At 41.8% G+C, this 19,154-nt stretch overlaps 2 protein-coding genes across 3 annotated transcripts in view; one reads left to right on the top strand and one right to left on the bottom strand.

The window, feature by feature from the left end:
• The first annotated feature begins 747 nt into the window (after positions 1 to 747).
• dnaja2b (DnaJ heat shock protein family (Hsp40) member A2b) lies at positions 748 to 6,880 on the top strand. Its single transcript, XM_040134229.1, has 9 exons — positions 748 to 934; positions 2,175 to 2,234; positions 2,657 to 2,883; positions 2,980 to 3,060; positions 3,221 to 3,354; positions 3,474 to 3,670; positions 3,853 to 3,997; positions 4,824 to 4,951; positions 5,046 to 6,880. Exons 1-9 carry the CDS (start codon positions 857 to 859, stop codon positions 5,232 to 5,234), a joined length of 1,239 nt encoding a protein of 412 aa, XP_039990163.1. The 5' UTR covers positions 748 to 856; the 3' UTR covers positions 5,235 to 6,880.
• Positions 6,881 to 13,262: 6,382 nt separating this feature from the next.
• Positions 13,263 to 19,154, bottom strand: part of LOC120793807 (kielin cysteine rich BMP regulator) — a 28,147-nt gene continuing 22,255 nt past the window's right edge. For both annotated transcript variants that reach the window (XM_040134217.1, XM_040134218.1), the window contains exons 34-46: positions 18,922 to 19,004; positions 18,460 to 18,580; positions 18,281 to 18,363; positions 17,947 to 18,046; positions 17,746 to 17,831; positions 17,167 to 17,269; positions 16,907 to 17,049; positions 16,460 to 16,632; positions 15,450 to 15,561; positions 15,262 to 15,363; positions 15,001 to 15,165; positions 14,592 to 14,892; positions 13,263 to 13,948 (exon numbers count right to left, since the gene is read on the bottom strand). In XM_040134217.1, coding sequence (XP_039990151.1) covers positions 13,728 to 13,948; positions 14,592 to 14,892; positions 15,001 to 15,165; positions 15,262 to 15,363; positions 15,450 to 15,561; positions 16,460 to 16,632; positions 16,907 to 17,049; positions 17,167 to 17,269; positions 17,746 to 17,831; positions 17,947 to 18,046; positions 18,281 to 18,363; positions 18,460 to 18,580; positions 18,922 to 19,004 — 1,793 coding nt within the window. In that variant the 3' untranslated portion in view covers positions 13,263 to 13,727. The remainder of the gene's footprint in view (positions 13,949 to 14,591; positions 14,893 to 15,000; positions 15,166 to 15,261; positions 15,364 to 15,449; positions 15,562 to 16,459; positions 16,633 to 16,906; positions 17,050 to 17,166; positions 17,270 to 17,745; positions 17,832 to 17,946; positions 18,047 to 18,280; positions 18,364 to 18,459; positions 18,581 to 18,921; positions 19,005 to 19,154) is intronic.

The raw sequence follows: 19,154 nt of genomic DNA, 5'->3' as shown, positions 1-19,154 counted from the left end.
GCAAAGCTTAAAGCTTTAGAGAGACGGGCTGAAAACATGGTCTTTATGATTGTGATATGCACCTGGAGAGTCTGACCAGATATACATTTTTAGGCCACAACATTCTTAAGGAAAATCTGCGATGCTGAAAATGTGGTCCATACACACATTTTAGACCTCATGTCAGTGCTCTCTATGAAGTGGCTTTTCAGATTCACCTACAGCAGATAAATGCTGGTCTTCTCCATTTGGAAACTCTGAAATTTGGGGATACATGTGAGAAAAAATTATTATTTATTAAAAAACATTCACTCATAGGGGAAATTTGAACTTCACACATTTTTAGGATGGTCCCTCTCACACTGTCCAATTTAGCCAAAAAAAAAAAAAAAAAAAATGCAATTTCTGATGGTCAAAAAGAATAAATGTTTTTAGCAACCATTTTTACGTATTCACCCTAAAAATTAGTTTACAGCCATTTTTAACCTTATTTAGGCACTCGGGAACGTTTACAGGCATTATACATAAACAACAGCTTATTTGATTAAAACGTACTGATTGATTCGAAAACATCGTGTACAAAAACGTACAATCTTGTTCAACACTCACGAAAATAAATTGGAAATTTAACGTAAATGCGTATTTTAGGCATCTGTCTCCGAGTGGGTTTTTGTTTGTTTGTTTGTTTGTCTGTGTGTGTGTGTGTGTGTGTGTGTGTGTGTGTGTGTGTGTGTGTGTGTGTGTGTGTGTGTGTGTGTGTGTGTGTGTGTGTTTAGTATCTGGCAACCCCGGACAGCCTCAGCCGGTGAATCTTGCGTTGGCTCCTCGCTCAGCTGAACATCCGCAGAAGGTCTTTCTGTGGTAGACGGTTAGCATCATGGCGAACGTTGTGGATACCAAGCTATACGACATCCTCGGAGTTTCACCGTCTGCCTCTGAAAATGAACTAAAAAAGGTACGTACCATCTGAAATGAAAATTGAGTTTTTTTAGAGTAAGAGCAGAATAGAAGAGGAAGAGAGGTCCCCAGTGAAATGTGGCCTAGAAACAAGCTAATCAACGTTGCTCAGCGGTAGCTGGCGAGTTTGCTAGCCCAGCCAGTAAGCTAAGCTAGATAAGTACTTCGTGGCCCGGTGTTTTTTTTTTTTTGAAAAATATTAAAGCAACACATTGTTGATGGTGAATCACAGGCACTGTTTGTCATTTTCATTGTTCCTACATAAGTTAAGTCGGAAGGATGGAGTTTGCCAGTCCTAAAACCAAGAAATAACCCGCTGACCACGAGTGGGATAGCTTGCCGGCTACTAAATGATACATTCCAGCAAATAGTCGACACCAAGTCGGACAGTAACGAAGCAAGAAATGTTACTTCAACAGCTCACCTAGATGAACATGCCAAGAAAATAAATCCGCTTGTGTGCTCACGGCGTTGGTGTACCATTTGGTAACGCCAGACTTGGCGTGAAATGAATGTTGAGTTAACATTTATGGATAAACTCAGTAGCTAACGTTAATGCCACCCGTCGTGTAGCTACTGTAGTTAGCAACATTCACGTCGCTATGTAATCCAAACTCCATTCAAACATCAGTCACTCACGAACTGTTAATAATCCACAACAATGCGTCCCTTACTTAACATGACTCGACACATTTTATCATATATTTGTGACTGCTTGTGTAATCGTTTTATATTCTATAACTTAAACGACCAAATAATTCGGTTAATTAAGTCTGAACTTAAACTGCCAACGATAAACATGTCATCCCAGTTGTTTTCCATACGAAAATTCAACATGCTGGGTGGTAGCGACTCTCGACATTGTGATTCTTTTTGAAAACCTTCTTTTGAATGTCGAAATGAATGTTAGTGGACTCTGACTTTACCAGATGATCGTGACGGTTACCCGTTAAACGTGTCGATATTCCTGCGGGTAAAGCAGGAAAACTGCAGATGCAGATTTTCGGACGTAGTTTTGTTGACGTCTTCGTCACACTAGGGTGACTGAGATGTCAAAAGCAGCGACGCTCTTGCCGGTGTCCTGATGTTTTTGACAGCAGGCCAACAAGTCAAGCCCTTGGCTAGTAAGGATAGTTAATAGGGTTAGTGATTTGCTAGCAGAGCTATGCAACACATTTGGAAACTGAGAACCGGGCGCTCACACAGCATTATTCACATTTATTTTTGGATTATTACAGGCCTACCGCAAATTGGCCAAAGAGTACCATCCTGACAAGAATCCTGATGCTGGAGACAAGGTATGATGCACAGAGGCATTTCATGGTAACAGCAGCAACACCATAGTTAGCAACAGCACATACAGCAGCAGCTCAATCGCTCAACAGTTGGGACCAAGAAATGATGTCAACTTAGTTTGTAATAATCACACAGCCAAGCTCTTTGAGGATTAAAACAAGGTACAGATCAGAGTACAGTGTATGAAATTGATTTTCCCTAGAGAAAAGTGCATTGGTTTTGGATTTGTACTGCTCTCTGAATAAATTCCTCAGATGCTGCCAATGTGACACAGGAGACTAGTCTTTTTTTTAATTTCTTTTTGCTTTGTAAGATGGGCTCATCAAAAACAAATCTATTTGGCCCTCATTTTTGTGATGTATTGAATGTTTTTGTGTCCTACACTGTGTCAAATTGTCTGATATATTTTTTTTTTATCTTCCAGTTTAAAGAGATAAGTTTTGCATATGAAGTACTGACAAACCCAGAAAAGAAGGAGCTTTATGATCGCTATGGAGAACAGGGGCTACGGGAGGGAGGAGGCGGAGGGCCTGGCATGGATGATATCTTCTCTCACATTTTTGGCGGAGGACTGTTCGGGTTCATGGGGGGACAGGGCAGAGGACGCAATGGAGGCAGGAGAAGAGGAGACGATATGGTGCACCCTCTGAAGTAAGTATTTTTACTTTGATGCTGTTTGGGTGCTTCAGTGGCTGGTTCAAATATAATGTATTGTTGCACACACTCCATAACTCTTTTGTCACACAGAGTTTCTCTTGAAGACCTTTACAATGGCAAAACCACCAAACTGCAGCTTAGTAAGAACGTGCTGTGTGGTGCCTGTAATGGGTGAGTCAGTTCTTAATGTTTCGTTGTAATATTTTAAAAAAGCATATTGACTTGTAGTTTTAAAGCTCAGACTGATGGTGGTTTGTAATTGCAGTCATTTTGTTGTGCATAGATAAAAATAATTGTTAACAATGCCGACACTTTACTGTTTGCCTTCTAGTCAGGGGGGTAAGGCAGGAGCAGTGCAGAAGTGTGTGGCATGTAGAGGACGAGGTATGAGGATCATGATTAGACAGCTGGCCCCTGGAATGGTCCAACAGATGCAGTCCGTCTGCACAGACTGCAACGGAGAGGGTAATATTTCCATAACACCCGCATACTGACCCACATACTGCAAAAATGACAGATAATGTACAGTCATGAGCAAAACAGCACTCTGAAATTGTACCATCTCTGCATGTGCACTTGTGCAGGTGAGGTGATAAATGAGAAGGACCGCTGCAGAAAGTGTGAGGGTCATAAGGTATGTAAGGAGACTAAGCTTCTGGAGGTCCATGTCGACAAAGGCATGAAGCATGGACAGAAGATCACATTCTCTGGGGAAGCTGACCAAGCACCAGGCGTCGAACCAGGAGATATAGTCCTGGTGCTGCAAGAGAAAGAACATGAGGTACCGTACCTGTGTGTTCTCTTTAGAAAACAAGTATGTTTCTGATAATGATTGTTAAGACGTATTGTTATTGTAATGGCTAGTACGAGAGCTGTTTATAAGGAAAGAATCTACAATTTTTTCACTAACATGTTTTAATGAACTTAAGTAAAAAAAACGTTTTCAATCTCAATCTAAATTAGGAATTCCGCCGTGATGGCAGTGACCTTCACATGGTCCAACGCATCGGCCTGGTTGAGGCTCTGTGTGGCTTCCAGATGACTGTCGCACACCTGGATGGACGTCAGTTGCTTGTCAAATACCCACCTGGCAAGGTTATCGAGCCAGGTAAACATAATTTCATGACAAACATATTTTCAGTCCTTTTTTCATGTTCTGGTGAACATTTTAGTTATCAAAAGGAGATTATTGCTCTTACTTTTACTGTTTCCTACAGCTATGAAGGAAGCGGTGCAAACTTTTCCGTTTTGGAAAATCACTCCACACCAACACGAATGGGTTGCAGGTTGATCTACTTAAACATGTAATAACAATAGATCTGTTTTTGTTTTTTTTCTCAGAACTAAGCACAATGAGAAATAAAACAATAGCCATGAGCCATATTGCTTGTAAATTTTAATGTAGCAACCAGGTTTACTTTCTCTGCCAACCTTTTGTGCAGCTAACAAGCCGTCTTATTGTTTATAAAAACCTGTGATTTCCTGGTAAGTGGTTGTTCACAGATTTTTTATTTTTATTTTTTTTTTTAACCTCAGTTCTTAGGCATGCACCTGATTTTCATGAAAGTTACTACTTGAAAAAAGTGGAATGTAATATTAGTTTTCTTATCTAGTGGGTAAATGTTAAACAAATCCCAAATAATAGGATTGTAAATTATTATTGTAGAATTGGATCACAGTATACCAAAAGCAAAGTGGTGTACATATTTGAAGTATAGGTTTTGATTGTCTTGTAGCTTATGTTACAATATATAATATAAAGCTTATTAATTGCAAGGTCAAAGTGCATACAGAAGCCATGGTCTCATACTTAACCATAAGATTCTAATTGCGTCTGTATACCGTTTACACCCATTATTGTGTGTGTGTGTGTGTGTGTGTGTGTGTGTGTGTGTGTGTGTGTGTGTGTGTGTGTGTGTGTGTGTGTGTGTCAGGCTGTATTAGAATGGTGAAGGGAGAGGGAATGCCTCAATACAGAAACCCATTTGAGAAGGGAGACCTTTACATCAAGTTTGACGTCCAGTTCCCTGAAAACAACTGGATTAGCCCTGAAAAACTGAATGTGAGTCGTAATTGTTAAATATCCCGATTTGCACAATTTCAACTCCAGTAAGCTTCGGTGATTATGGGGTCGTGATTCCAATAATTTCTTTCAGGAGCTGGAGTGCTTGCTGCCTGCTCGTGCTGAGAATCCAGTTATCGCAGCTGATGCGGAGGAAGTTGACCTGACAGATTTTGACAGGAGTCAAGGGTCTGGAGGTGGAGCCAGGAGAGAGGCCTACAATGATAGTTCTGATGAGGAAGGGGGCCATCATGGCCCAGGTGTGCAGTGTGCACACCAATAGAAAGACTCCTACATAAAGACATGCACATACATAAAAGCATAAATACATGAACATCCCTTGAGTCTCATTGCTAACACCATTCAAGACTTGACGCACATACATGCACATTTCTCTCCTTTCATGATTCCCATGAAAAAGAGGTAAACACACATACAGATACACGTGTACCCACCCTCTTGAGTTCCATGATGCCCATAAGTCAGAGATGCTGGACGTGTGATGACCATTTTTGTGTTTATGGACAGTAGTGCTCATCAAAGCCTCCAGCAAGAAGGTGGTCTCATTCTCAGAGGTTCATTGACTGAACTTGACTTGGACATCCCTGTTTTCATCCTAGGCTTTTACCTTTCACTGTGGGAAGCACCAGTCTAGTGTATAAAATGCAAATATTGTTGACTATCTTGTATAAGGTGTAGTTTAGTCTCTCACACACAAGCGCATGCTGCTTCTTGCTGAAGATCTTGCACATGTAGATCCAGGGTTCGGACACCACAGACAAATCTGACACCACACCTCTGAAAAATTTCATTGTGTCACTGCTATTGAAGTGCCCTGCTGTCATAAGAGCCGACCTGATTACAGCCCTAAAAGTGTGTCCTCTGCACAGCCTGCTGAGAACCACACGTTTAACCCACCTCATTCCCTAACGTGAACTGTAATATTTTGAAAATGGGGCTTGCTGGTTCTGTCCAGTCACCAGTTGTCACATTGCTAGAAAATTAAAGCCTTGAGTATAGCACCTGTCACCCAGGAGCCATGTTTTCTTAGTTTGGAAATTAAGCTTTTTTGGTCTTTGTTGGTTTGAATGTTAGTGTGTTCGAGACCACATAACTTGAACCTAACCGTACTCTTCATTTGAGTTGAGGACACACTTGTGTACTTTGTGTGTATGTGTGTAATGCAGTGGCTCAGTGTGTGGGAGCTGCTGTGGAATGTTGTGGCTTATTAGGGTGATAGATATTCCTGCTTTGTGTTGGACTGCAGTGTGAGTGGACAATATATAGGGTCAGTTAAAGAGGAAAAAAAACAAAGTTTATTTGTTGAGAATCTCTCCCACGTAGACACGTTTTCCCTCTACTCACCAGGACCGAGAGAGCCTCTTCTCATGCAGGAAAACCACTGGGCCCACACTAAACCCTCTGTATTATACATTTCTCCCCATCGTAGAGTTGTTAGCTTTGATATGTTACAATATTCCCATCCCCATATACCTGTAAATAAATACAGCCCCAGTCCATAGGTGCATTCAAAGTCTACAGCAAGGTCCTTCCTGTAGTCACATTATTTCTTTCACAAGTGAGTAATGGCCAATATATAAATGTTATGTTCTCATGAAGGAGATTTAATGGAACCTCTGTAGACTGTTAACATGCACCTCTGCGACTCACTGTGTACGTAATATAGACCACAGGGGAATAATGTGTACACAGTTAAAGGGGGTCGTTGATAAATTACGTTAGTGTTGATGCTTATGTTTGTCAATATGATAATTAAACTGTATAATAAACAGTCACTACAAGTTTGTTGAGATCTGTCTTATTTAATATGCACAACCTGCATTGTCAGATTTTTGGCTTTATATGACCACGAACAGGAAGGCCACCACTGGTGCAATATCAATTGAGCATTACATTTGAACACATAAGAATGTCCTTAGTGAACCATAAATCTGTCATCGTATTTTTGGAAAGTGTAAACCATTATGAAGAGTGTGGTTGTAACAAACTGGATACGTGAATTAAAGCAGCTGCATCTCAGTCTGCTCCATCCTCTGTTTCTCTGCTGTGGAGGGAAACTGGACCCAAGAGTTCCTTAAATCCTGCAGTATTTCTAAAGGACAAAAAGGAATAGAGGGGATGGTGGTTAATACTAATTTGGTGTTTCTGTCTAATTTAAAGGAGTGTCATTCACCTGTCTCGTTTGGATTGCATGACATTAGAGCGCTCTCTTCTCAGCTGCTCAAGTCGCTCTCTGACCACCATTTTCTGCTTGTTCTTGTCCTCCTAAAATGCAAGAATATTGGTGATAATACAAATTTATCAAAAAAATCATGCACACAGATTCCCTCAGTATGTTTACCTGTGGCAGATCTTGTGTGAGGTGCCTTATTCTGTCTGTGTGTTTCAGGCCAAGTAGGTCTTCCTCTGCCTTTCTGTTCTGGATGATCGACAGACGTTCCTTAACCTGAAAGACAAATGCTGTCACTGACATATCACCTCTGCTTCTCATTTACAATTATCTGAATACTCCTTCAGTGCCCCTCTGTCCACATTTCTCTCACCCTCAGAAGTTGTCTCTCTCTGTCTCTCTGCTGCCTCTGTTCGACCTTCCTTTGCATGTCCACCAGGTTGCGCATTGTCCTCTCTCTCTCCATTGTTGAGACTGTTTCTCTTACTCGCGCGCTCTCCATCAGTGTGGATTCCCTCATTGCCTCCCCCTCTGTGAGGTCACAGTCAAACTTTAGAAACAGGAAAAAAAGCAACTGAATTAATCTTTAAAATAAGTGAATCTTGGTGATGTTTATGTGCATAATAAGCCCTGTACACAAAAATACTAACAGTAGACTTACTGAGGCTTGTGGATTATGTTTCTGGTCCTCAGCGTGAGCGAGTACAGGCCCTCTTAGGTCCCACAGCTCGGACTCTCTTCTGGTGGGACATAATTCCACCTCAGCCCCACCTCTGCCATCCTCAGCCGTCTCACTGGCCAGTCCAGAGCAGAGGTCATCAGCGTGTGGCTTAAACTCAGGAGGGTCAGTGAAGAGATGTGGCTGTACGGTCTGCAGGGTCTCCGTCAAAAAACCATGCGTTTGCCGGTCACATTCAGATACAGCCTCTCCCCTCCGTGGTTGATCAACCACTACCTTCTCCTCCACGGTCAACTAATGAGAATATAAACAGTGAATAAAATCAGATGCATGATAGAGGTATACAGTATTTTATGGTCTGTTATAAACGCAGACAGTACCTGTCCTGTGCTGAGCTGGTTTGCTGCAGACTGTGCGTCATGGTGACCTGTGGAACAAGACCGGAACACAGTGGGTTTCAGCTCCTCATCATGGCTTTCTCCAGAAGTCTCCTCACACTGTGTGTATTCAGATGTGCTGCTTATGTCACTAGGCTGGACTTGGGTCCTCAGAGAGCTCTCACTGTCCTGGCTCTGCGCTGTGCCTCCATCTGCAGCCTCAGTGTCATAGTCTGTGTCATCCTCCGGTGGTTTGCTCCAAGCAAGTGTGATCAAAGAGCCCTGTTTTTCATAACTCTGGGGGCTCTTTGTTGCATGGCCCTCTTCCTCCTGGGGTTGTCCTCCTGCTGTGAGACTCTGAAGAGTTTTACTTGTTGCATCTGAGACACAGAAAATCTCCAGGTAAGGCCTCTCCTCCATGACTGCTCCACAACCTTGGGGAATGCAAAGTAAATTTTAGTTGCAGCTGTGAGAATATGGTTACCTATGTTTGGCTGTGTTCGCAATACCTGTACAGACGTCCTGTTTGTCAGTCACATCAGCAGCTTGGACTCCATTTAGCTCTCTGCCCAGCCCTCTGACTGAAACAACTGCCGAAACTTCATCTGCCCCAGCACTGATGTTTTGGGCCTCGGCTGGTCCAGTGCTGCAGGACTGAGCTTTCTTTTGCTCATTGCTGAGGCTTTCGGTCAAGTTTGGATTAGGGATGAGTGCAGAGCCTGAAGTAAGAGTGGCATCTGAGATCAGGAGTTGAAACAGGTTGGTGTTGCGCTGCTCGAAGTTCGGATTCACACCCATCTCGCAGAACCTGGAGATGCTGTGCGCTCTAACAGACACACATCGGTGTTTTTACACGTGCTTTATTAAAAGAGCCTGCATCGTTGTGGATTTTTTTTGGATTGAATGCTGTAGTGGTATTTGACTCACCGTTTCCACCAATACTGACAGTAATCTAGAAGCTTGGACCTCTTGGAGCTCCAGCAAACGAATCAAGAGGAGCAGGGCACAATCTTCCAGCTGCTGTTGGGACCACACTGTTGGTCTACTGCAAATGTGGGCCCGCAGTTGGGGCCGGAGCTGGAGTTGTGGCTGAGAGTTAGTCTGATCTAAAGGGGTTTGAGTCTCATTGTGCGTCTGCAGGCCGGCATGGATTTGTCTCAGCCTTTTTATACAGCCATTCCTTAAAACCGTTTGCTTATGACTATCTGCATAGGAAACAGGAAAGAAGAAATATATAAATAATGGGAATACAAAAGACAAACAATTCTGACAAAAACGCAGCAGAAAAAGAAGAAACTATTGATTTACCCTCTTTTGGAGACACCGTGAAACCTGGCCCTTGCAAATCCTCCAGGGAGACCCCATGTACCAACTTGACCAGGTGCCTCCTCTCCTGCTCCTGAGTCAGCACCAGCAACTGCAGCACTGCCTGCTGGGAGTGGGCCAAAGTTGTTGTTCTGCTGCTGATAATGCTACTGTAGTGTATGGTTTTTAGCCTTTAGCATTACGAGAAAAAAAAATCTCACCTCCCAAAATGATATAATGTATAAAGTTTAAGATGTCATGGTGCACTGCATACTGTATGTTTCAGAATTGGTGGTTCAATATCAAATTGACAGTACCTGCTGCAGTGACAGTGAAATCAAGACTTCTTTTTGCTCTTCCTCTTCACCACGTAGCCACAGAGCAGCCTGCTCTGCTGGGCATGGACTTTTAACATGTGGCCTGAAAAGACACATGAGGGCCAGATAGGACATAGCTGAAACCGAGTGTGCAAAAGGAACATGGGCTAGACCTGAATACATGTTAATTCTCAGTGTTGAATTGTTGTTTTTCCTCTACTGTTGGCTCACCAAGTCTCCCAGGACTGCCTTGCTGCCAGAAGAGCGCTGTAGGACAGCTTTTCTCTCTGAGCTCTGAGAGTTGCCAACCTGATGTATAGACACAACAGTCTCAGGCTCTCCCCATCCAGCCTGGAGGGTAAAAGATTAATGAATCAACGATTTCAGGGCCTGTACAAACAATACCTTGCGTTAGTTTTGACCAGCATGGGGAACGAGATGTGATGTGTAGACCTAAAAAACAGATAAAAAATGGTGTGATCTAAACCTGAAGCGTGTGTAAAGTATTTACCCCTCTCCCAGGACTGTCAGCGTGTCCCTTTCTTGTTGACGAGATGTGTGTAGCTCATGCAGGAGCCAAGCGGCAGACCAGGACTGTTCCCTGGACTCAGGGCAGCCTCTAAAAGATGCACCCAGACAGGCTCTGTGGGAAAATCATTTTTACTGTAGTGCTTTTGTTTGATGCTCATCAAGGAAATATTGCAGGAGGTTTGTAATGCTCCCTTTAATTTGGATTAAGTGCGCCATCTGTGTCTTTATACATAGAAGATGCATTTTCTATTTGGAACAATACACGTTGGATTGAAATAAAAACTAAAAATCCTCCTTTAACCTTTTTATCTCTTTTTTAATTAGTTTGGTAATCGACATATATTGTTGTGCTTTCTTAAAATCAGTTTGAGAAGATTCAGTATGTTCCAGCTTGTGAAAATGATTTCACACAATTGGCTTTCTTTTCATCTTAAATTTACAGTGACCATCTTGGTGCATGTGTGTTTTACCTGTATATCCTGAATGCCCCCGGCAGCTCAGCCAAACGGAGCATGTCACCTGACTCCAGAGCCTCCTCGGCAAGGTCCTCCAACCACTCCTCCTCCTTGTGTCGTTGCCATGGCAGCAAGGTTTCCCAGACGCTCGGAGCTGTGGAATCAACAAAAAAAGAACAACAAGAAGAAGAGAAAAACAGGAATGTAAAGCATCAGAACCAGCTGTGCTTAAAGTGATGGGACTGTTCTGTGTTATATTGTGTCGACGGTTGAGAGTAATTTTTCCTTACTATGGTGCTCCTGGAGCATTTCTGTGTAAAGCAAGTGGGTCATAACATCATACTTCACATCCACCAAGAGGAGGATGTCTGACAGGGAGAGAAAGCCCCATGCCTGATCTTTGACCCTTAGGCACTGGCCCTGCAAGGGAGAGGGCAGTATGCTTTGCACACCCTCTGACGCCAGTCTAAGCAGATAAACACAAGCACACATCAACATAATAATTATAGTAAACAAACTCTTCAGTGTATAATCCTTACGTGGTGTGGTATGACCAGTAGCTAAGTAGCTAGCGGCTGTAAGTCTAACATTTGTATAGTATGATGCTTAACGGTAGCGATACATCATATTTTGACCTTGTCTTACTGTATTTTTTACAGGTATAACCTAAATCAGCAAAGTAACTAAATCATCCTTCACAATAAACATAATGTAGTGTAAGTATTTCCCTCTGGAACTTTTCAGCTTAAACAAAACATGCTCACCTGATCCAGCACTGCCTGGCTGCTTTCTTAAGCCTCTTCACACCGCTCACACTCCCATACAGCTCATTTTCCCCTACTAGTCTCCCCATCTGCATGTGAAAAGTAAATCAGGGGCAAATAATGATGAATAGAGCCTCTGCCTCCATACAAGAGGAAATCTGCTACACTGCAAGACACATACCTGTGAACTGTCTGCATCAATTGTGCGTGAGTGTAAGGATCCTGTAACTGAGTTGTAGGTCTTTTTGAAAGTATTCGGGTTTGTGCTTTGGTTCAGGCACTTCAGGGCATGGGGATCGATGATAACCGGCTTGTCCATCACGTAGGGACTTTTGAGATTTCCAACATTTAGCAGCTGAAGGTCCCAGTACAGCTGGAGGTAACAATAGTAACTCTTAGTCGTGAAAACATAATATTTTGGTTACTTCTCAGACATTGTCATATAAGATTCAGAAAAAAAGAACATTTAATTGTACCTTTTCCTTCTTTTCCCTCTCTCTTTCCATTTCTAAGAGAACGTCAAAAACATTTTCACCAGCACAGGACCAGCTATTGTCCCCTCTTGCAATCTGAAATAGACACAGGTACACAAGACTATTCTATTGTGATAAATGAAGATGGTAGCTGCTCTGATAGCCATGTTTGTTGTCTGAGTTGTTACCTTCTTCATAGCTATTTGTGCTTCTTCAGTGTTGGAGGGAACATGAAACACTTTGCGGTAGATGAGACTTACATCTTCAGAGGAAAACTCTGCCCCGACAGACATACCCAGAGACCGGTACAGACCAGCGACACAATCCTGAAAGGAAAACTAAAGGACGTCAGTTGTATTTGACACTTACAGATGGAAAACAAATGTAGTTTTCGCGCAACATCAACACATCTTACCTGCTCCATGTTGTGGGCTAATAAATTATGCAGGCCATTACTATGGTTTCAGCAGTCCTCTGGACAACAGCTGGTTCAGGTTACCAGGCAACAGAAGGGAAAGTGAATCTGTCAGAGGGAGACAGAGAGGAGTGAAATGTGATACATGACCATGTGACACATTACACCTGTGTAAAGAACTGTGAAAGTTGGTGAATCCCAGCCCATAAATTATTGATAAAGCTTTATGTTCCGAATCTGCAATTTCCTATTAATTTCCTGGGAAGTTTCCCTGAAAAGAGGCAGGTAATTGGTACAATCTATGAGGAAAATAGTCACGTCTGAGACTGTTCTATTATTTAAAATTGATTCAGTTGAGTTTATAAGCAGTTGTTGACTGTGAGGAATTTCCCTGAAAGAACTGCTACATTAAACCCCAGTTAAAAATTCATCCATTGTTTATTTAATTGAAACTTTATTCTCCATATATGCTCAACTGTAGACTTATTTCATATTTTTGTCCATCTGACCTGCTGTGCACTCTCTAAAACACTTGCAAGGTTAAACAAGCGTGTTGACTGGAATTATTTAATTAGAAATATAGTAATAGAAGGCTGTGTCTACATTATTTTACCTATAATTTGTACCAAATTACATATTTCTTTCCAGGAAACTTACAAGGAAATTAGTAAGAAATTGCAGACTAATAAAAGTGTAATCAAGGTCATCCTCATGTGTTGAATAATTACTTCGATCTCTGTCTTTGAAAAGAAAACGAAACACCAGAAATATTAGTGAAACCTTTGTTTATTGGTAAAATGGAGAAGAAAAAAAAGAATACCTGAGATCTTGTGGTTTACATGATAAACAGTACTGTATATACAGTCAATATCGCACAGTGCTGAAGTAAACTTGTACAGTGAACAAATGCGCTTTTGACTGTAAATATAACTGTTAAAAAATCTAATATTACATGAATGTGTAAAAAAGTTAGGAAACCACCACTTAACATGTGACATATACATATGAACTTAACATGACAAACCCTTGTGTAGTATAAATATTCAGTGCTACATATTCAAATGTAAAAATGTCTATATAAACATCAAAAAATGCATATTTCACTTAAGTCAATATCTAGACTCCACAGGTCACCAATAGCGATATGTTTCCATGTCCAACTTCAGTATACAGTGACAAAAAGCTGATGCGGTCCTTGTGTGGGCTGCAGTTTATAAGGGGTGGCAGTGCATGAGTGAGCATACAAATTAAGTGCATTCAGTTCAAGTGTTAGGCGTGGTTTCCGTGAATGATCTTGGGGCACTTTTCGGGCTGTATGCAGTAGTTGTTGTGTAGAACCAGACCAGCAGGACACTGGCAGCCTGGGACACAGGGCTTGAAGCAGTGGCTCTCTATCACCCCCAGTGGTACGTTGACGTTAAAGCAGGTTACGGGACACGGGGGACCACATTCGTCAAACACAAAGCCCCTCTCCACTGGACAGCCCACAGCTGTGAAAGACAGCCACAGGAAAAAAAACAGCAAGAACAACAACAAAAAAAAGAAATGAGTGAGACTGCTGAAAACATTGTGATCCCTTATGGCTCAAAGGGTGTGATCTTTACTGGTGATCAGTTCGAGCTAGCAGGTGCCTGACAACAATAAAATGACTTTCTCATAAGAGAGAACTGCGTTTTATTTTCCTTTGAGACTAAATTGTTGCACATTGCCTGCTTGTAGCACTGAAAATGATCATTGAGCAGTTTACAATATGAGCAGGAGGACAACTTTGGTGAGTTTTTGATCCCAAACAAAGCATGAATCATAAAACGACTTTTGAGATGGAAATAAATGAAAACTTGGTTTCAAAACTTATGTTTTTCTTGATAACATTATATATTTCTGACTAAATAAGCAACAACCAATAATATCCCACCCAAAAAAAAAATGTCTCAAAAACTTTTCACGAGTCTGAAAAGGAAGAAACATGTGACATCACCTTTTTCCACCTGTTTCAAATTTCTCTTGTGAAAAAACCCAAACTTGTTCTAACTTTGGTTATTTATTTGTATTAATGTAGTATCCCTTTCACTGTAGTCAGATGCTGACTGAGAAAATATATTTTCAGGGCTTTCAAGTGTGTGTTTCACTCACCACACAGTGATGGACTCCTCCACTGCAGGACGACTCCAGCCTCTCTGCACTGACTGGCGTAGGCCTCCAGTGTGTCGCACAGACACTCATCGCTATTGGCCCCGCAGGCACAGAGATCATACACGCAGGCTCCGTACCATGGCTCGGGAGGCACCACGCGATGGCAGGCCTTGAAGGCAGCAGACTTCAAGACCTTACATCGCGCATTAGCCCCCTTCTTGGCCTGGTAGCCTGCGTCCTTACAGGGGTCGACATCCTCACCAGGTCGACAGGATGAGAGGGATTGGCTACTATTTGTGACCTAAAATGACAAGCAATTGTTTGATTTACGTGCAGGTAAGACTTTCTTATGAAAGACTGTTTAGCTGCCTTTAATCCAGTCTCTGTTTCTTCTATGTGCTTGTTTTACCCTCCAGCTGTTGCCGAAGGCAGACTCTGATTGGCTGAGTTGTCCGCTGGGCATTCGGAGGTCATCCTGGTGGTAGTTGTTGAAGTTTCCACAGAGACCACACGTGTGGCCCTTATAGGAGCCTGGCACACTCACTTCCAGATGTGCACGACCACTCCACTGCACCTAAAGGTGGGCCAGAGGGTGTATGAGTGTGACAAAGTACATCCTATCACACATCATCAATAGAGAGAAAGAGAGACATAAGAGACCAAAGACTACCTTCAGGCCGATGTTAGTGTTGAGTAAGATGGTGTTGGTTTGTCGTTCAATATAGATGTACGGTTCTCTGAGGAACGGCAAAGTCACAACTTCACCATTGACCTGAAGACAAAAAAATGTGGCTGGGAGTGGATGGGAAACACAAACGCGACTGCACAAAATCATTTGCAGTACTTATACACACAAACCTTCACAAGCCAATCCTGGAGTAGCTGGACTGTGATGTCTCTTATAAACACAGTCACCTCTTTAGTCCAGGAAACCCCTTTCCGTCCACGATCATCGTTAGTTGCATGAATACTGTACAAACGAAGAGGAGGCACCGGGCTTCACATTTAATAAAAAATTTTTTTAAATGTAAAACACAAAAATTGTTTCTTTATTGAAAGGTCACATGAAATGGCTTCTTATTTTCTTCGGTGGATTGACATTTATCTGCATGAAATGGGATGTTGTGGGCAGGACGTAATGTGAGGAGGGACTTGACATCAAAACTTGTCACTCCCTCTTTGAAGTTTGTCAAGGCTTTTCTTTTCTTACGGCAAGTTACAGAAGCGCAGCAGCATGAAAAGTGTCTCTACAAACTGCGACTTACATGCAGTTTGAGGGCAAAGGTCGTGTAGGACCGTAGTTCTCAGTCAGTCTTTTTTGGTTTGTGACCTCTTACAGCACCTGAAACTTTTAAAATCCAAAGTCCAATTTTCTTTCTAACTTTTTTATATAATAATAACAATAATAATATAATATGCATGACTAGTTATACGACAATCAAAGTTAAAGTTCAGGATAACAATCCTCAGTTATTATTTATGCAGGGTTCAACACTTGAAAACTTCCAATGATGATCCAGTCTGATCAACAGTGGCTGTGCAACATTAGCAAACAACTCCTCAGCTGTTATCGCAATTTGATTCAAATATTGCTGCATCCTGATAGGTGCACGTAAATATGTGACATCACCTTTCTCCAACAGAGTCCTGCCCACAAATACAGAAATTTCTCATGTGAAATAACCAGATCAGTTCAAACTTTGGTAGAAAATGTTATTTTCATGGAAAAACCCATCACTCTCATTAAGACACTGATTGAGAAAATAGGTTCTCAAGGCCTTTACAACCAAGCAATGTCTACTTCTGACCCCTCGTCTGGGGTTATGACCTTCTACCACTTGCTTGGGTAACCATGGTGACCCTCTCACCTGAAGTCTCCACCCTCACAGTCCTGTGCCAGGACATACGTGCACGCTCCTTGGAAGTGCAGCATGCGGCCATCGAAGGTGCGATAATGAGGGTCGCCAAAGGCGATGCAGGTGGCTGGACGAGGAAGGCAATGAGGACAACACAAACCTGGGACAACTGCTGGCATCTCATCCTGATAGCAAACACACACACACACACACACACACACACACACACACGGGCTCAGCTACACTGCTTGAGTAACTATGATGGACCCAGGAGACTCAGTGGAAGGCAAATAAATGTCTGCAGTGTAAATGAGCTCTAAGAAACCAGAGCAGTGTGTAAACACTGATGATATTTAATGTCTGTCTACAGACTGATTGGTTAGAACAGTGAGGCCTCATGGGAACACTTCAGACTATGATGAAACACTGAGAAAGAGTGTGTGTGTTTGTTTTACTGACTGTTGCACAGGTGAGGGGAGGGCAGCGTTCACTATGACAGTGTACGTCTCCAGACACACACGTACAGCTGGTGCACTCATCCACCTCCCACTGTTCATTACAGTGATACACTGTCCCCTGGTGCAAACATGACACCCTTGAGTCTACAGCGCACACACACACACACACACACACACACACACATACATTCAACATGTTAGGCAGAACTTTAAGCAAACACAACAGTTAGGGATGGTCACTGTATTGGTTGGCAGCGATACCTTGGCATTCAGAGCAGCATTTCCCTGGAATCTTCACTTGTTTCTGGCCATCTGGGCAAAACACCGGTAAACACTCTTCAATGCTGCACTCAATTTGGCCCAACTAAGGATGCATACAGAAAGAAAAAGACTGCTTTAGAGGTAGATGGTCTGAATAGAAACGAGGCCTATCAACAATCTCAGGTCTAGTTTGGACACCAGAATCAATTTCTTCCCACATGTAAACCTTGAATAGGTCAGTCATGCTACTATTTTAAACAGCTTTGATGTCTTTTTTCTTTACTTTGGTCTCAGTGGGAAAAAAAAATCACAGAACATGATAAACTCAAAGAGATAATTACACACTTACATAAATATGTTCTTTGTAATCACTCCTCAAATCTCTTTGTAAGGGCTTTCGCTAGTTCTTTTTCTTTCTCCAACTTTTTGACGTTGACATTTTTTCCCTAGTGTTAACGTTATTATATATATATTATATTATATATTATATTGTAAAGCAAATGTTGTTTTGAAAAGTGGTGTATAAAGAAATGTTAGAAGCATTTCATGAGGAATGCTAAGTATTTCTGCCCGACTCACGTTACAGGTACATGTTATGCAGTCGTCATCGCTGTCTGTCCAGCTGCTGCCATTGGCCACTCTGCTCTGACCATCAATCACGCACTCTGTATGAAACACAGGAAAACCCACCCAATAAAGTGGCTGTTTAAATGCAGATAAGACTTAAAATTTAAAGGCGCAGGGAAAAGATAAAGGAGAAGAAATATGGTCTTATCTCACCTTTACACACAGGGCAGCATGATTCTGTTGGTATGAACTGATCATTGAGAGGACAAGAAAGTGGGAGGCACATTTGGTGTAGGCAGGTCCATGTCAGGTCCTAAATCACAGACACGGACACAGTATCACTGCACTGTAGAGAATCACACAATAGCATATTGATAGTAGTTTGATTGGTACCACCAGTTAAAAAAGCATCAGATGTGCCAGTCATATGCCAGTACTGTTTCTGTTCCTTAGTTGCAGATTGATTTCAGTAACAAGTTATTGATAACTCGTAGTATTCCTGACATATTCACTGAAGAACACAAGAGAAGCATCGTCGCCGTGTTACCTTGCAGTGGCAGGTAAAACAGGGGTCATCTGTGGCCAACACCTCATTGCCAATCAGTGCAGCGGTGCAGTTACTGAGAGGCTCTAAACACGCACACACAAATGTCACAGAGCTCAGTGACAGTGCACAGCAGAATAATATGCAGCACAGTGTAGCATGAAATGCACTTTAGTACTGACGTGCACAGACAGGACAGCAGGAGTCTGGTCCGGAGAACAAGATGTTGCTTTTAGGACAGTTGACCAGACTGGGACACTGCTTTCGGTAACACCTCAGGTGTTGTTCTCCGTCCGGCATCACCTGGGATACAAACAGGTTGGATTACAACTTCTACTATTACCTAGATTTCTATGACTACTACCAATGTAGCCTTTTGCAACTTCCTTGTCAGGCACCAATTTCAATCATTTATGTTTTTTTTAGTTATTTATTAAACAAAAAAATGTGAAACAATGCCTGGTTCAAGTTCCACGAATGTGATAATTTACTCATTTTTTCTGATTCATATCAATGGAAATTTAATGTGTTTAGGTTTAGGACTGATAATCTGTCAAATAACTTCAAACTTCCACTAAATTAACAAATTAAACATAAAAATGTTACAATCAGGTTACCAGGTATCAGATGTAGATGCATCGTACCTCACAAGTGCAGATCTGACAGGGGTCATCACCTGGATGGAAACTGTCCCCTGGGCCGTACACTCTGCCCTCAAATACACAGTCTATTAAAAAAGATCATGTAAGATTATCCACCCACAAAAAAAAAAAAAAAAAAAAAAAAATATATATATATATATATATATATATATATATATATGTATATATATATATGTATATATATATTAAGATATATAAAACATGCAGCTAATGCA

Source organism: Xiphias gladius, chromosome 8 (genome assembly GCF_016859285.1).
Source record: "Xiphias gladius isolate SHS-SW01 ecotype Sanya breed wild chromosome 8, ASM1685928v1, whole genome shotgun sequence".
NCBI lineage: Eukaryota > Metazoa > Chordata > Actinopteri > Istiophoriformes > Xiphiidae > Xiphias > Xiphias gladius.
This window is presented reverse-complemented; position numbering and strand designations above follow the sequence as displayed.